The sequence below is a fragment of the Podarcis erhardii genome (assembly GCF_964252035.2).
Source record: "Podarcis erhardii genome assembly, chromosome: 10".
In the NCBI taxonomy this organism is placed as follows: Eukaryota; Metazoa; Chordata; class Lepidosauria; order Squamata; family Lacertidae; genus Podarcis; species Podarcis erhardii.
This window is the reverse complement of record NC_138500.1, coordinates 50,689,552-50,706,129: the sequence shown is the minus strand read 5'-3', so window position 1 is coordinate 50,706,129 and position 16,578 is coordinate 50,689,552. Positions and strand designations below refer to the sequence as shown.

Below are 16,578 nucleotides of genomic sequence, written 5' to 3'. Positions count from 1 at the left end.
TGGGCGGGGCTTGCTTCAAAGGAAGCGGGAGCGGTGGAAGTTCCCGGGTGACGTCGATGGGCGGGGCGAGTGAAGGAGCGTGTCTGCATCTCTGGGCTCAGAAGGAGAGTCCTCGCTCGGCGGGTGAGAGCTAGCTTGTTTCTCGCTCTTCTCTTTCTTTCTTCTGAAGCGATGCTGGGCTTGTTTTTTATTTTTTTAAATAGTTTTTATTGAGTTTTACATTTTAATATTCAATACAATCATCCTTATCACAGAAAAAAAAGAGAGAAAAAAACAAATCCCTCGCTACCCCCCCCCGACTTCCCTCAACTTCCTCCTTCTGCTTATTTTATTCTACCTTAATTTGTAATCGTTTATTATTGCATTTATATCATTTTTATACCTTATTTTCCAAATAACATCCTACATTTTCTTGTTTACCCAATTGTTACCTCTTAACCTTTATACTTGTTTTCTTAATTGTAAGTGTTTAGTCAAACCCTGCAAGCGAGTCTACTACTTTACAGTGTTTCTGTATATACATCAAATACGGTTCCCAGTCTTTTTTAAAGTCTCTGTTGTTTTTATGTGCTGGGTTTATTTGAGTCAGGTGCAATGCAGGGTAACTACCACTGTTTGGGTCTCTGCCAGCTACGAACTCCCACCTAAAAACACTGATCCGGAAACATAAAATAAAAATAGGAACCTTCTTCGTTCTGTCCTCCCTTCACAACTTGCGCACAGGAAATATTTTCTCATAATGCACCACAATTTGGTAATGCCTGCATTCTACCACCTCTGCCCCAATTGCACACTTCCACAGGCTAGTTTATTATGGATATGTGCACATCTAAAGCGGTGTCTCCAAAACGTGGGCCTCCAGCTGTTTCTGGACTACAACTCCCATCATCCCTAGCTAGCAAGACCAGTGGTCAGGGATGATGGGAATTGCAGTCTGGGGGGAAACAACAGCTGGAGAACCCCAACTTTGGGAAATGCCAAAGGAAAGCATGTCACTTTCCCACAAAAGAATCCCAGGAACTGTAATTTAAGAGTGCTGAAAATGGTAGTTTTGTGAGTCTTTTTTAAAAGGTAGCTGAGAGGGAAAAGAGTGTGATTTCATTGTCATAGGTGCCCACCGAAGTTGGACACAAATATGACAGGTGGGTTTTTAACCCCCATGAAGACTCTACCATGCTGCCAGCTTTACATCTTCAAATAAGTCGTATTTGAAAGCAATCTCTTTCACATTTGTTAGGAATCGGAGATGAGCGACTGCCCTATAACGCCTTCAATGTGTGTGCGCTGCCTTGGCTACGGCATGATGAGGCAACTGGCTGATTTTATTGATCCGCAGGATGGATGGAAAAAATTGGCAGCAGATATAAAAGATCCCTCTGGCGCAAACATATACAGCCAATTGCACATAAGGTAGTGTACTGGTGACAAGGGTGTGTGTGTGTGCTTTTTTATCCTTATCTTGCAATGCTAAGGAGGGTTGGATGGGGGACCGTGTATTGAGATTCCTGCATTGCAGGGGGTTGGACTAGATGATCCCTGAGGTTCCTTCCAACTCTACAAGTTCTCTACAAGTTATGTGATGTATGGCTGTTGTCTTTTGACATAGAAAGTTTTAATATGTGATATTGCACACTTCGCTGTTGACATATTTAGATTTTCTAACCCACCAGAAATTGATTCAAGTGTCTACCAAGAGGGCCATTTTAGGGAGGGAAAGCTCCATTTGTGTAGCTTGTTCCAACTCCTTAAAAAAATATTAGGTATGCCAAATAAAGACAGATAAATATAGCTACAGAAAACAACTATATTAATCTGTCCATGTATACAATATCTAATACTTTAAGGAACCATTCTCTGGTAGTTAAGATTGATAGATGCTTCTGGCATTGAAGAATAACAATTCTAGCTGCTGTTGGAATATTTCCCATCAAGTTTTTGCATTCTTTGTTTCATATATCTTTTGCTACAATTTAGCATCATCATTGCATCACTTCTTAAACTGATACTTGGTATATGTTATTTGTATAGCTTTAACCCAATAACTTTGACAGCTTACTTGATTGAGCATGTAACCATCATCTTTTAAGGGCGGCACCCTCACTGTAGTTAGAGGTTTTCGTTGCAGTCACAGCTGAGTTCTTAATGTGGTGGCCCTGTTCATCCCATATACTGTCAGACATCATTTTGGATGTTAGACACATTAATGCATTAAAAGCTGGATGCTCTATCAACTGAGCTATCCAGCTATCTATCATAAGCTTGCACCAAAGCCATATTTGAAGTGGAATATATTATGCAAGCAACATTGCTGTTGACATATTAGCTTTTGAACTTTGTGGCTAAAAATTATATTCTGTGTATCTTTTTTTTTTTGCAATCTTTTTTTCAAAATTAATTTGATTTTTCTTCTTTTTTTTTTAAAGGCGTTTTGAAGCATTAAAACAAGTAGGAAAGAGCCCCACTTGTGAATTGCTTTTTGACTGGGGGACACAAAATTGCACTGTTAGTGATCTAGTAGACTTGCTAATCAGGAATCACTTCTTCGCACCAGCCAAACTTTTGCTTCCAGGTAATTTTGGTCTTCATGGTGTCTCTGGCACACATTCAAAGGGGAGTTATGGTGGTGTTCTTATTTCTTTTAGATGGTGGCTTTTAATAATTATCTTTTCAGGTGAGCATCTTTTCATGTAGCTATTTGTGAAATCCTTAATTTGGTTAATAGCTGAGAAAGACGTATAAAGCACTTCTTTTTTCTGAAAAGGATCATCAACTCGTGTTAGAGCAATGGTCAGGAGGAACTATGGTAGAAATCCAAGTAGGCCTGTAGCCACACCAGAAACAGAGTTGGAGCTATGGATATGTAGCACCACCAGAAAACTCATGTTTAAAACCTGACAAACGTATATTCCACGTATTTATATCATGCAAGCTACGTTGTGATGACTTGGCCCTGAAAGGCCTTCTAAAATACGTTGAATCATGCCACAAAACTTGGTCTCCTTGTACTCCCGAAATGCAAGGTTTTTCTAGAATATTGCAACTTTTTACATATTAGCATAACCCTAGATTGTTTCACACGAGCAACCACCACAAGGGAAGGCACTTTATATTGATGCACAACATTATTGCTGCAGGTGAAGCTGGCACATTGTGTATTGCCCTCCTAATTGGTACAAAACTGATACAGAAATTGGATTCTGTGTTGTTTTTGGTAATGTCTCTATGCCCCAAAGTGTGATTAGATGCACCCTTAAGACATTGTGAAGATAGAGTCCAGTGCACTATTAAGCTATGACTGTTCTGTTTGTTGGTACAGAACAGCTTTCAGCAACCTGTTTCCCACCTAAAACCTGTTTTGACTGTTTTGTATTTTATGGCAGATTCCATGAGGACAACAGACACTACAGTGCCCTTATCTTTACAAGAAACTACGTGTCTGAATGAAAAAGAAAATCAAGTGGCACCTGTATTGGTTCCAGATAAAGGGTGCCTAACTTCAGTTTCTTGCAGCCCAAGTACAAAAGAGAGTTGCTTGCCTCCTAATGATTCAGGTAGACAATTATTCCTTCTATCACTCCCCTCCTGTCTTTCAGTCCAGTCCATTATGTATTGTAGAACATGATATTAAAGAGTGGTACCTATTTATCTACTTGCACTTGATGTGCTTTCGAACTGCTAGGCTGGCAGGAGCAGGGACCGAGCAATGGTAGCTCACCCCGTTGCAGGGATTCGAACCGCCGACCTTCTGATCGGCAAGTCCTAGGCTCTGTGTTTTAACCCACAGTGCCACCCACATCCCTGAACATGATATTAGGGGACGGAATATCAACCACATGCAAATCTGAGGTGGAGATTAGGGTTGCCATATGACCAGAATTTCCCCAACATAGCCGGGATTTGGCCGGAAACAGTGTCCTAGCAGAAGTCACTGGAATGTTCAGGAAAATCCGGGTGTATGGCAACCCATGTCGGAAATGTAGATTTTGGTGAATTTCCTTAAAAATAGCTCCAAAAAACCCTTCAAAATAAAGCACAGCAACTTTTGTGTGCAGATTTTCACTTTTTGAAATATTGCAACCAATATTTAAACCAGATTAAGGGACATTGAAGAATAAAACAACAAGTTAGCTGTAAATAAAATTTGCTCCCCCAAGTTCTATGGTTAAAATACAACAGATATCAGGGTCATTTATATTTCAAAATTAATAATTCCAGTCCCACGCAGGGACTTTGTTAGCCCGACTGAATGTTTTTTCCTCATCTTTTGTCAAGGATAGATATTTAAACATCCCCAGAAACAACAGACATTGTGGAAGTTCTTTGAATGTGCCAGAAACTGTAGAACATTCTTTACTACTGTCCATTGTACAACCAGCTATGCAAACACATGCCATCCCCCTTTTTGGGTAGACTTAATATCACAGGACAATGAAAATATCAGATTCTATCTGTCTGATGTTAACCCGGAAGTAACTGCAAGGGTGGCTGAGTTTTTGTCAATAGTATTTCTTAGAGTGGTGAATGGCACTATTTAGCAGAAAGAAACTCCAATGAAAATCCTCGTTATTGCATATTTTACATGGCTGTTTTTGTATATAAAATTTTATGTATGAACGTTTTATGGTGGCCTATATAAACCAAACAAAAGGTTTGGTGAAGTAAGTAAATATGGCAACCCTAACAGACTAGGCAGGTTATATAAATCCAGAGTTGTTAACTCAAGATAATTGCCTCCTAGGCAGTTTCAGGGGGCAGGGGCAAGTGGTCTCTTTACCTCCTGGATCTTAACGTTACAACAACTACTATAGCATTGTTTTAAGCAACCTGCTGTCAAAATATGCCAAATTTCCGTTCTGAAATAAAATGTTGGGATGTTTTTTCCCCACCTTCCTTTGCTAACCAGCCTATTTGCTTAAAGATATCTTTACTCATGGCCAGTGAGGTTGGGTGGCAAATCGCTCCCCCCTCCCCCCCCCATGGAAAGTTTTTGTTTCAGAAGCAAATTAGAAGCAGCAAGCAGAAGCGAGTTGCAAATTCAGTATTTGGCAAGCATGGCGGTTTTCAGGTGTTTATCTTTTGTTTACTAAATACAAGGAAAATAAACACATTAAACTAGATCACTCTCTGGGGCATCAGAAATTGTTCCAAGTGAGCAGAAGAGTTTCTGATTTTTTAAAAAAAAAAAACTTCCAGAAAACCCTGGTCACTGCTTGTAGCTAGAAAGTTGCAAACTTTTTCAGGGGTGGAAAACTGTTTTTCTATTGAGGAGCACATATCCCTGCGGCTATTCTGTTTGGGGCTGCAGGCTGATAGCAAGTGGGGCACCTGTGGTCTCTCTGCTACTTTCTTTGCCCCATATTTCTCCCTTGTTCCTACCTGCATGAAACCAGGCTGAGCGTTTCATAAAGCCCTGAGTCACAGATTGCTCTCCTTTGACTTATCTAGCCTTGCATAAGAATAGCTAACTGATCTTCATCTTGCTTTCTCTCCACCTTTTGCTGGCATCTCCTGAAAAGGAAAGGCAAATCTCTGTAAGGTAAATAAATTATGGCAAGATTTGTAGTGCTGGGATTTGATTTTTTTTTTAAATAAAAAACCTTGCTGGGTCCCCACCCCCATAAAAAATTGAATTTGAGGTCTCCACTCACTCTTCTTCTCTTTCAGTATTGCAGAGCTTTTCGTTTGCTAAACTGAAAAGTCTTACAAATAACTTTGATGATCGAACTGTGTCGGCTGGTGGCAACAAGATTGGCGAAGGAGGTTTTGGAGTGGTGTACAAAGGATGCATTAATGGCAGAACAGTGGCAGTGAAAAAACTTACTTCTGTAGGTTTCCTGTTACTATGTATATCATCATTTGCACCGGGAATTATCTTCTCTCTCTCTCTCTCTCTCTCTCCCTCTCTCTCTCCCCCCCCCCCCCCCCCGTCTCTCAAAGTGTAAGCAAAGTTGAGGCATGAAAATGACCAGTTGTACCAACCTATAGTTTGGGGAAATGGTATGCCACAAGTGACAGCCAGAATGGACACACATCTATCATATAACATTTAAGAGCAGAGCAGAGGAAGTATTTCAAATTTTGGGGCTTCTAATATTATGCATTTTTGTAATAAATCCGATAAAGAATAATATTTTACTGTGAAATCCTGCTCACAAGCAAGCCCTATTGAATTCAGTGGGGCTTACTCATATGCAGTCTAAACATGCCCCTTTGGGTAAACTTGTTGTTATCCCTTGCACCCTAGAGTATTTTTCTTTTCTTTTTTGGCCCCTTGGTGCCCTGGGTTCATTTCGGAGGAAGGTGTGAAATAGAAATATAATAATATATAAATATTGCATAAAAGTGATGGTGGAACAGCTTCCAGCAAACTCTAGATCCTTGAGGGTAGGGAGATTGCTTGTGTATTCCCCCCCCCCCCATTGTGGCTCCTTGCTTGTGGAATTGTCCCACCGGTCAGTTAGCTTCTAGGCTGCTTGTTACCAAAGATGCTAATGAGTTCACTTGCAATTGGGTTTCAAAATCTCAGAGCTAGCTTTCCCTACTGCTGTGTTTCTGTTGATGCACATCATTGAATATCTCTGAGCAATACCTGGAAAATACAGAAAACCTTGAGGGCCTGACTCTGGAAGCCACCCTATTTGCTACTGTTAAATACAAACCTTTCATTATGTGGTTGCCTGGAACCGGTCTGCTTCCCATTAACCTCCCTCCCTTCAGCTTCTGAGTGTCCCATTAATTTATTTATTTTAAATGTCATTATAGGTGACCGATGTAAGTATCGAAGACCTGAAAAAGCAGTTCGAACAAGAAATCAGCATTATGGCAGAGTAAGTCGTGAGCAGTTTCCCCCCCTCTATACAACCACTGGGATGCGGGTGGCGCTGTGGGTTAAACCACAGAGCCTAGGACTTGCTGATCATAAGGTCGGCGATTCAAATCTCCATGACAGGGTGAACTCCCGTTGCTCGGTCCCTGCTCCTGCCAACCTAGCAGTTCGAAAGCACGTCAAAATGCAAGTAGATAAATAGGTACCACTCCGGCGAGAAGGTAAACAGCGTTTCCGTGTGCTGCTCTGGTTCGCCAAAGCAGCTTAGTCATGCTGGCCACATGACCCAGAAGCTGTACGCCGGCTCCCTTGGCCAATAAAGCGAGATGAGCGCCACAACCCCAGAGTCGGACATGACTGGACCTAATGGTCAGGGGTCCCTTTATACAACCACAACCAAAATCTTAGCACAAGATCCAGCTCCCCACCATTCCCCAGTTCCGACTGCTTATTTTACAGAAAAAGAATAATGCATGCTGGGGTTAAAGATGTGCATAGCACCTTGTGCACTTTGATCCTCCCTATTTTGAGCACTGCTTGGCCGTGGCCCTCCAGGATTTTGGAAAGGAATTTTTCCCATCCCTGCATGGAAATTCCAAGGATCAAACCCAGAAGCTTTTGCATGCGTGTGCTTTACCACTGAATTGTGCATGAAAGCAAACTATTGGCATCAAATAAACTTATGTAGTTTGTGTTACTGAGATCATTGATCAAGATTATATCTAGGTTCATTGGAGCCCTCTAATTCCTAACCTTTCAGAACAGTAAATACGAAAAACCCAGACTAACAAGGCCGTTTGTTTGTTTTTGTCACAGATGTCAGCATGAGAACCTAGTGGAATTGCTTGGATTCTCAAATGACTCTGATCAGCCTTGCCTAGTTTATGATTATATGCCTAATGGCTCATTGCTCGACAGACTAGCTTGCCTGGTAAGTGAAATACTTGCTTATTGTCGATGCCTCTTTGAAACTGCTAAACTGAGAGGGGAAAACTGAAATATCTGGAATCTATTGTAGATGTGAAGTGTCTGATCACAAGGACCTCTTTTCCTTGCAGGCCTCTCCTATTGATTGTGATGTAGGATAGCTCTGAATGTGCAAAGATATGTGTGTACAGAGCTACCTTTTAATACAGTGGCAAGGGCAGCCTTTGTAGACAGAAGCTTTGTAGACAGTATAAACTGGAGCACATGATATTTCACATTTTGCAAAGCTGGTTACTTGAAACAAGAACATCAGGCAAATATTATTAGGTGGCATTGATTGGTTTTCCTCTTATCACTGTGTATATCACTGGTATGATGTCAATCGATCTTTTCATTGTTTACTCTGGCACAATTTTATTCCATTTTGAGGGGCGATCAGCTTCATTTTCTTAAGAAGGCTATGGTGTTAGTTTTAAAGAGGAAAACTTCTGTGTTTTGGTCTGGTTTGGATAGTTTTATACTGCATTGGGTTCAGGGTTATGCGAATGAGCCTGCTTGGGCTTATGCACCTCCTTTTCATCTGAGATGGCCATAGCGAGCAGGTCAGAAGCTTTGACTTCCTGTTTTAAACTAACCCAGAATTTATGGTTGTGCCCAAACTAAGGAGAGCTCTGGTTAATTCAAACCATGGTTTGTTGACCAAAGCCATGGCTCAGTGAACCATAGTGCTAACTAGTCTAGTCACAATTCTAGTTAATTTAACACAAACCTTGAAAGCGTCCAATTTCCTTCTAGCAATACTGAACAAGGATGAGAGAGAGGGGCATGGGAGCTCTTTCATGTGATAGATGAATGCAAAGGCCCTGGAGATGAATGTGATATTCTCCTTCTTTGTCGATCACTCATAGCAGAGTAAGATTGCCTTCCATGAACACAGTCTTAACAGTGAGTCTGTAAGTGACTGTGAAAGGCAATTCTGGATCCACATGTCCTTCCACAATGGGGACATAGGTTTCTGGGTGGGAGTCATTTTGCGGTGAGGGTTTGCCCAATGTGCCTTCCTCGTAGCACGTTTCTCCCTTTCAGCCTGAGTTTGAATGTCTTCAAAACCCATGTCACCTTTGGTAAAGGCTGTTCTCCAATTGGAGCACTTGTAGGCCAGCATTTCCCAATTGTTGGTGTTTATACTACATTTTTAAAGATTTGCCTTGAGAGAGTCTTTGAACCTCTTTTGTTGACCACCAGCATTAAGCTTGCCATTTTTAAGTTCAGAATAGAGTAGTTGCTTTGGAAGGCGATAATCCACATAACATAACATGACCAGTCCAGTGAAGCTGAAGAATCATTGCTTCAACACTTCAATATTCTAGGCCTCTCTGCCTAGAAATATTGATTCACTTCCACTCTCCACTTGTTTTTAAGGATAACACGGCACCAATTCCTTGGGAAACAAGATGTAAGATTGCTTATGGGGCATCCAATGGAATCTGTTTTTTACATGAAAATAACCACATTCACCGGGATGTTAAAAGGTAAAATCTAAAAAACTAATTATTGCACTAAGGACAGATAGTTCCATCTTTGTTTTGTCAGTATTCTTCAAACATGCTTTTTAAATTTTAAAAAAACACAAATACATTTATGGTGATTTGCGGACAGGGCAATATTTATGTTCTACGTTTTTCTTGACACTGAATAGAAGAAGGCTACAGTGTAAAGATAATTGTTGCTGGGTGTGTGATTGTTTAGTAGAGAAAAGAGTTTTGGATGTGGCCATAATTCTCTTTTATCCCACAAACTACAAGCATGGAATAACAATGAAACCAGCAGCATTAGCTAAAAACACAGCTCCCACCTTACTTTTCATTTGATTATTTCAGCACCATCTCCTTGAGAAGGAGTTTTGTAGAACCTAACAGAATTCAGTCCCCTTTTTTGGTTTATGTTTTTCAGTGCAAATATCTTACTTACTGAGAACTTTGTGGCAAAACTGTCTGACTTCGGACTTGCAAGGGCTTCAGTAAGGTTGACTCACACTATCCTAACGGAGAGAATAGTGGGAACAGCAGCCTACATGGCACCAGAAGCTTTGCGTGGGGAGATAACCCCGAAATCTGATATCTTCAGCTTTGGTGTGGTGAGTGGAAAAACACCGAAAAGTTATTTGGAAGCTTATATATATGAGAGTAGTGCTATTAATATGTTCAAGGCTAGTAGTCTGATAATAGGCAGGTTCAGCAAAGGGAGTATCAGCTGCCTTGGGATCAATTGTTGAAGGAAGGCATAACAACCCTTTCTTTAAAAGCTTTCCTTACACAAGGTTTTTCATTGAGTGGTTCTGTGCACTGGTTTCTGATAGTAGTTCATGACATGCATTCCACTTTTTTTTGTTCTTGTATTCTGATTATCTTTCTTTTAGGTGTTACTTGAAATAATAACTGGACTTACTCCTGTGGACGAAAACCGGGACCCCCAATTATTGGTAATTTCTTCTTCTAGAAATAAGTTTAGAATAAATACACATTGCATTTTTCAGAAAACTAAAAGTTAGCTGCTGCGTCAAGCCTGTTGAAGAGTCTACAGCATCAAAAGACCATGACTTAGGTTAAAACAAGAATTCTGGCAGGAGTTGACATTGACTAGAATGTCAGTGAATCTACCATCATTGTCTTGTTGTAATTAAAGTGTGTTACTACAATGTCTGTGGGATACAGGTGGCGCTGTGGGTTAAACCACAGAGCCTAGGACTTGCCGATCAGAAGGTCGGCGGTTTGAATTCCCGTGACAGGGTGAACTCCCGTTGCTCGGTCCCTGCTCCTGCCAACCTAGCAGTTCGAAAGCACATCAAAGTGCAAGTAGATAAATAGGTAGCGCTCTGGCGGGAAGGTAAACGGCGTTTCCGTGTGCTGCTCTGGTTTGCCAGAAGCAGCTTAGTCATGCTGGCCACATGACCCGGAAGCTGTACGCCGGCTCCCTCGGCCAATAAAGCAAGATGAGTGCCGTAACCCCAGAGTCGGCCACGACTGGACCTAATGGTCAGGGGCCCCTTTACCTTTACTATAACGTCTGCATGAGCATGCAACTAGAGCCAAGGACTACACGTTGGGATCTCTTTAACTAAAGTCATGTTGCACTAGGGCAAAACACTTGTTTTTTCCAGGAGAGGGATTAAGCAACAGGACAACAAGCCAGAGTTGGTTACAGAGTATGGGCAGCATTCAGATCAAACTGATGGGAGGAGAAGTATATAAAAAGGAACCATTGATATGGAGTGGTGGGGAATAAAAAGTGACTACTCTCTCTTTCTGTCTTGGCTTGTGTGAATGTGGCAGGGCTAGGGGCTTTATGGTTCCTCCTCCTTGGGCTTATCTTCCCGCCCAGCCTTCATAGTCCTGCTCTTCCTCTGACGCTATTTCTGCTTCCAAACAGCTGTCTATCAAAGAGGAAATTGAAGATGAAGAAAAGACTATTCAAGATTACGTTGATGAAAAGATGAGCAGCTGGAATATTGCATCAATTGAACAGATTTATTCAGTTGCATGCCAGTGTCTGCACGAAAAAAAGAACAGGAGGCCAGATAGTAAGACGGTACCAGGATATTTTTATGCTCTTGTCCTTTGTATGGCTTTTGAGAGTGTGTTTACATTTGGCGAGTGTGAATTTGTATTTCTGCTTCCCTTGCAGGTCAGACAACACTTGCAAGACATGCTGGCTGAGTAAGGTCTCTCCTGTGCTGTGACTTAAAAGCAAGTCTATTGACGTACTGAGGCCTTGTGACCACTCTGTTCCCTAAGGTGTACAAAACTAGATGCAACACAGGATATTGGTTTGGGATCAAATAAGGCCACAACTTTATTGGTTACAGATGTGAGGTTTGTCCATAGGCATTGGGATAAGCAACTGCACGTCACTCCCACTCGCTGGGAGTGTTTCTAAGGGTGAAGCCGGGGGGGGGTGTGGAATGCCGTAGGACCTATGACAAATTGGGGTGTCCCCCAAGTAGTTCCCATTGGAGGAGTGGTATCACCCTCACCCCCGCCTAGGCATTGGACAGGAGCCACTCTTCCTGGATCCTTGTAACAGGATACCCTTACCTGTGGAGGGGTAGGTAGAGGCTACAGCCTCCCCTCCAACGAATACTAGGTTTACCCAATGCCTATCTGCCTTAGGAAGTTGTTACACTTCCTATGAGGTAGGCAAAAACCCAAATGGGGGTGCCAATTAGCTAAGTGGGGGAAATTCCTGCCCGGCCTTTGAAAATTAGGCCACTGATATTGTCCATAGCAAGCTCAAACCATCCCTGAAAAACCCTAATCTGAGGGAGAGTGGGTGGAAGGACTGGCACGGCAAGAGAAAGGCTGAAAGGCCCCACCAGCCAGACATTTAAACTTCCCCTGAGCACAGCACAAAGGGCCACGATTGGTCGGTTGGTCCCATGCTCAGGGGAACGCCCATTAACACCTACCGCCATTGGTCCATTTGGCAGGGATACAATCTGGCCTGCGATAGGCCAGTTTTCCAGGGCCTGCCTGCAAAGCTGCCCACCTGATAAGGGGGCAAATGGACTTAGATGCTAATTTTACATTTGTTTTCCTGTGCCGTTGCTTACAATTTCATAGACTTCTTTAAAAAGGGAATGTTATTTTGAGGCCCGGTTACTTTGTCATGGATCTTGGACTGTACAAGAGGGACACCTTTCTGACAACCTTATGCGTATGCTGTTGTCCTTGCAAACTTATCGCCCTCAATTCTTCCTGCCTGCAGCTTGGAGAACACCACTGTAGGTTTGGCTCCTTTTAGCAGAAATCCAGGTGTTGATATATTCCTTAAGCATCTCTGCTACAAATCTGAAATGTTTCTGTCTGAGCAGCTTCATGATCCACCTTGTTCTAAGCCTGTGTGTGACACTCCGATAACAAGAAGGTGCAAGAGCTGCATTATTATGTGCAAATCCACGCTAGCAGTTTCCTGGTTTCCTGTTGAGATCTATTTGACTAAAACTGCTTAAGAAAGTTGTCTGCAGCCGACTTGTCAATCTTGATTTTTCCCCCCTCTTGAAAACTATAGCTGCTGGAGCCCATCTTCCAGACTTGCCAATGTGTCTAATCAAAAGTAAATGGAATCAAAGAGGAATTGGGTATACTTGCTGCTTCTGTAATTGATTTCTGAAATAATAGCTAACACATGCAAGCAACTAATAATAATAAAAATGAACAGCTGGGATGGTCAAACAGCTCAATGCTGGGATGGTACTGTAGCTTCCCCGTCCCCACTTTCAAACTACTGGTATATAAAAATAATTGCTGATGGTTTTAATTGTGCCAGATGCAGAAATGAGGCCGTTTTTATCAGTTGCAGTCTGACTTTTAAAAAGGGAGCAAAGCAAACTTGGTGAGATGAAACAGAATAAGCAAAAGCTGCCTGTAGCAAGTAGATCTCTAAGCTGTTCTGTGGAAAAAAGCAGCAGCTAATGAGGCTGCCATTCGCATAGCTCAAGCCACGTAAAAGCAAGTGAAACGGGGGTGCCTAGAGCAACAGTTTAGAAGAGAGCTAGGACTGCATGGTCCAACACACTTGGCATCCTGTGCCAGGTGAAAAATCCATTTTGTCAGCTGCATAAATGTGCTTGAGCCTTTGCCAACCTTGTTAAGTGGAGGAAGTGGCAATGATACAATCCAGATTTGTATATACCTGTGCTTTTGGTTCGGGGATTTTTACCAGGCTTGCAAGTGTGCAGGCTATACCGAATTCATGGTCTCAAAGATGTTTTTGAAAAGGCTATGCTAATATTCAGGAAATGCTAAGCTCCGTGCCAAATTATGTGCTCTAGCTGTGACCTAAATGGCTCTGTTTGCTCATGAAGCCAAAGCCAATCTTTTTCAAGAAGTATATTTCGCAGTTCTCATGGGAACCATGAAACTCTGAACCTGTTCCGCCATTGTATTTTTGTCAGCATAAAGCCACATAGGCATACAAAGATAACCATAGAGTATGTGAATTGCCGTTTTTTGTTTTCCTGCATCATTGTGCCTTCTGAAGAGTGCTAGAGAATCAACCCTGCTTATGATGGCACATCAACTTGGACTATCAAACAGCCATTTTGTGCTGCTACCCTTTTCTAAGATGGAAGACACCATACGCACAATGGACGTTGTATCTTCTTTTTCAGTTCTTGTTTCTACTTAATGCATATGATGACTCTGAGATACAGTATATTCATGAGACAATGACTCGAGAGCCTTTATAAATTCAAAGTAGGTGATGAAAGAATTCATTTATTCAGCCAGAAGATAACATCTAAAAGATGAACATAAGTACCTATAATCAAAATCAGTTTATTCAGTCCTTTAGTCTAACTGCATATATCTGTTTTTCAAAGCAAGTTTTTTCCATAAATTATTTTGCAAAAATTTTCTAAGATATTCACTGCCCATCTCCTAGTATGTTAATATTTAATTAACAGACACTCAGGGTTGATCAGTGTAGAATAAATTTCATCCCTGGCATGCTTTCCTATAGATTTTATTTTGGTCTGGCGACTCATTGATCATAGCATGATGATGTGTCTGCCTATAACCCTACTTCTGAAGATACATCAGGTGAGAAATTACAGGGCACAAACTCAACATTGCAGTGGGTGAAATGATGCACTTACCGTGCCTTTGTGCGGCCAGGTAATACATGCGGGCAGTGGAAAACAGCACAGAGAAGAGCAGAAGCCTCATAAACAGAACTGCAAGACCTCAAGGAACGACACTCTCCATATGAACCTACCTGGACCCTGAGATCATCTTCTGAGGCCCTTCTTCACGTGCCTCCTTCACAAGGTCCAGCGGGTGGCAACACAAGAACTGGCTTCTCTGCAGTGGCTTCCTGTTTGTGGAATGATCTCCCCAAGGAGGTTTGCCTGTTGCCTTTGTTATACACCTTTAGATGCCAGGCAGAAACATTCCTTTTTATCCAGGTCTTTGGCCAACTAACATCCTCTATCCTTTTAAATATGCTTGGGGGAGGGAAGATTGGAGAGCTATTGTTTTGTTTTTTTCTTATTCTTGTTGTGTATTTTTGTCTTGTATTTCTGTGCTGTGCACTGCCCTGGGATCTACAGATGAAGGGTGGTATACAAGTTTAATAAATGATGATAATGTATTTGGGGCCAGAGATGAAGGTGAGTTTTTTTTCATCACTGGACTAGCCTAGAACACACGTCACAAGGGGTAGCGCAGCAGTGGGGAATCTGGGCCCATTTAGACCTGGCAGAAGTCCTGCATGAAGTGGCGCTGGTGTGGATTTTTGGGGCGAGGGCAAAGAGATGATCCTTTTCAGTAGTCAGGATCCACTGAAATGTTGTGCTTGGAAAGCAGTTCTTTGTTCCACTGTCACAGTGACAGGAAAGAGGAAAGGCCCTCACCCGACCCCTGTCATATCGTGCAGTCACCTGGCCCTGCCCATTGCAGTCTGGCCCAACCCAGTGATAAGACACTTGGCTATTTTCAGAATAATGTATCCCTAATGGTTAACTGCAGTCACATTTCATGCACTCCATGCTCCTGCTAAAACAGCCTCTTAGATTCCTTGAATTACCCTTCTACAGCAGTTTTCTTGGTGCACGGATGCCAACGCCTGCTTATCTTGAGAAGATAAGAACTAAGAACAATGTGCTATTTGTCATGGGCTGCAAAAGACAAAAGTATTAGGGTTCGATGTGGGACGCTCAGTTACAAATCATCTCCTTTGTACACCATTTGTTCCATGGAAAAGATTAGCAATAGTTATGCAGTTAAAATATGTCTGCTTAATCTGCAGCAATTCACTATGCAAAACTGTCTAGTGATGCATGTGTTAAAATATGCAATAGAAGGCACATTTCGGGGTTTTTCCCATTCTGTTTTAAACCAAGGGGCCTATGCCGTTTTTCATTTGCGGCAGTTCCATGTTGCCGAAAGAGCATAGCCGCAATCTCATCGTTCCAGCCAATGCCATTTTAGGACAGGAAGTGAAGTTCTGAAGTCCTTCCACCAGCTCCCCTGGGTTCAAATTTATTGGAGCGTTTTGGAAGAAGCAAGCTATGCTGCTACTGTAAAGAGGGAACTATTCCCCTAGCAGAACCGAAGTAAAATGCAGTGTCTTCATTTCAGGGAGTAACCAACATGGCATGCTCCATGTGTTGTTGGAGTACAGTTCCCATCATCTCTCACTATTGGTCAGGTTGGCTGGGGCTGGTAGAAGTTGGAGTCCCAACATCTGGTGGGCTATTCCTGCACTGAACCTGGAACAACCTACAACAGGGATGGGGAATCTGTGGTCCTCTAGATTTCATTGGATTCCAACGCCCTTCAGCCCCATACAGCTTGGCTATAGGTCAGGGATACCATTCTTGGCTATAGGTCAGGGATACCCCAGCAGCACCATTCTTGATCTACAGCAGTGATGGCAGGTTGCCATCCAAATTAGCTTACAACTCAGTCCTTTTGTTATTCCAATGAAGTGTTTAGCCATGATCACAGTAGAGCGGCATTAATATGCTGACATTACAAGAGAGCCAAACGTTTGTGATTAACAGTGATCTGCGAAAGTTCCATGGAAAGGTGAAACGCTTTCTTTTCAGCAACCTTTTGAATTTAAACAAATTGTTTCCTTTAAAACAAGCTCTCGCCTGCCATTTATACTGGGAGGGAGAGACAAAAAGCCACGGAAGCAGTTTAGTGATCTGAAGGTTAAGAAAGACCAACTAAGGCAGGGAATGTCGGTTACATAAAGCCCTAGTGAATTCAATAGAATTTACTTCCAAAACAAACTGCTAAAAATGGCTAGGAGATAAACAT

At 42.1% G+C, this 16,578-nt stretch overlaps 1 protein-coding gene across 2 annotated transcripts; it reads left to right on the top strand.

Annotated features, from left to right (window-relative positions):
- Window positions 1-40: 40 nt before the first annotated feature.
- IRAK4 (interleukin 1 receptor associated kinase 4) lies at window positions 41-14,902 on the top strand. 2 transcript variants are annotated; one of them, XM_081878029.1, is made up of 12 exons: window positions 41-123; window positions 1,238-1,410; window positions 2,424-2,569; window positions 3,381-3,551; window positions 5,665-5,825; window positions 6,763-6,827; window positions 7,643-7,757; window positions 9,176-9,285; window positions 9,707-9,890; window positions 10,173-10,235; window positions 11,183-11,341; window positions 11,438-14,902. In XM_081878029.1, the coding sequence occupies exons 2-12, from the start codon at window positions 1,247-1,249 to the stop codon at window positions 11,471-11,473; spliced, it is 1,374 nt and encodes a 457-aa protein (XP_081734155.1). In that variant the 5' UTR covers window positions 41-123; window positions 1,238-1,246; the 3' UTR covers window positions 11,474-14,902. The 2 variants fall into 2 exon arrangements, with proteins under 2 accessions (XP_081734155.1, XP_081734154.1); XM_081878028.1 differs by having other exon boundaries at window positions 11,183-14,902.
- The last annotated feature ends 1,676 nt before the right edge of the window (window positions 14,903-16,578 follow it).

Coding starts and splice junctions, on each gene's coding strand:
- IRAK4 (XM_081878028.1), top strand. CDS start 1,247: ATGAGCGACTGCCCTATAACGCCTTCAATGTGTGTGCGCTGCCTTGGC. Junction 2,570..3,380: donor AGCCAAACTTTTGCTTCCAG/GTAATTTTGGTC, acceptor ATTTTATGGCAG/ATTCCATGAGGACAACAGAC. Junction 9,891..10,172: donor ATATCTTCAGCTTTGGTGTG/GTGAGTGGAAAA, acceptor TCTTTCTTTTAG/GTGTTACTTGAAATAATAAC.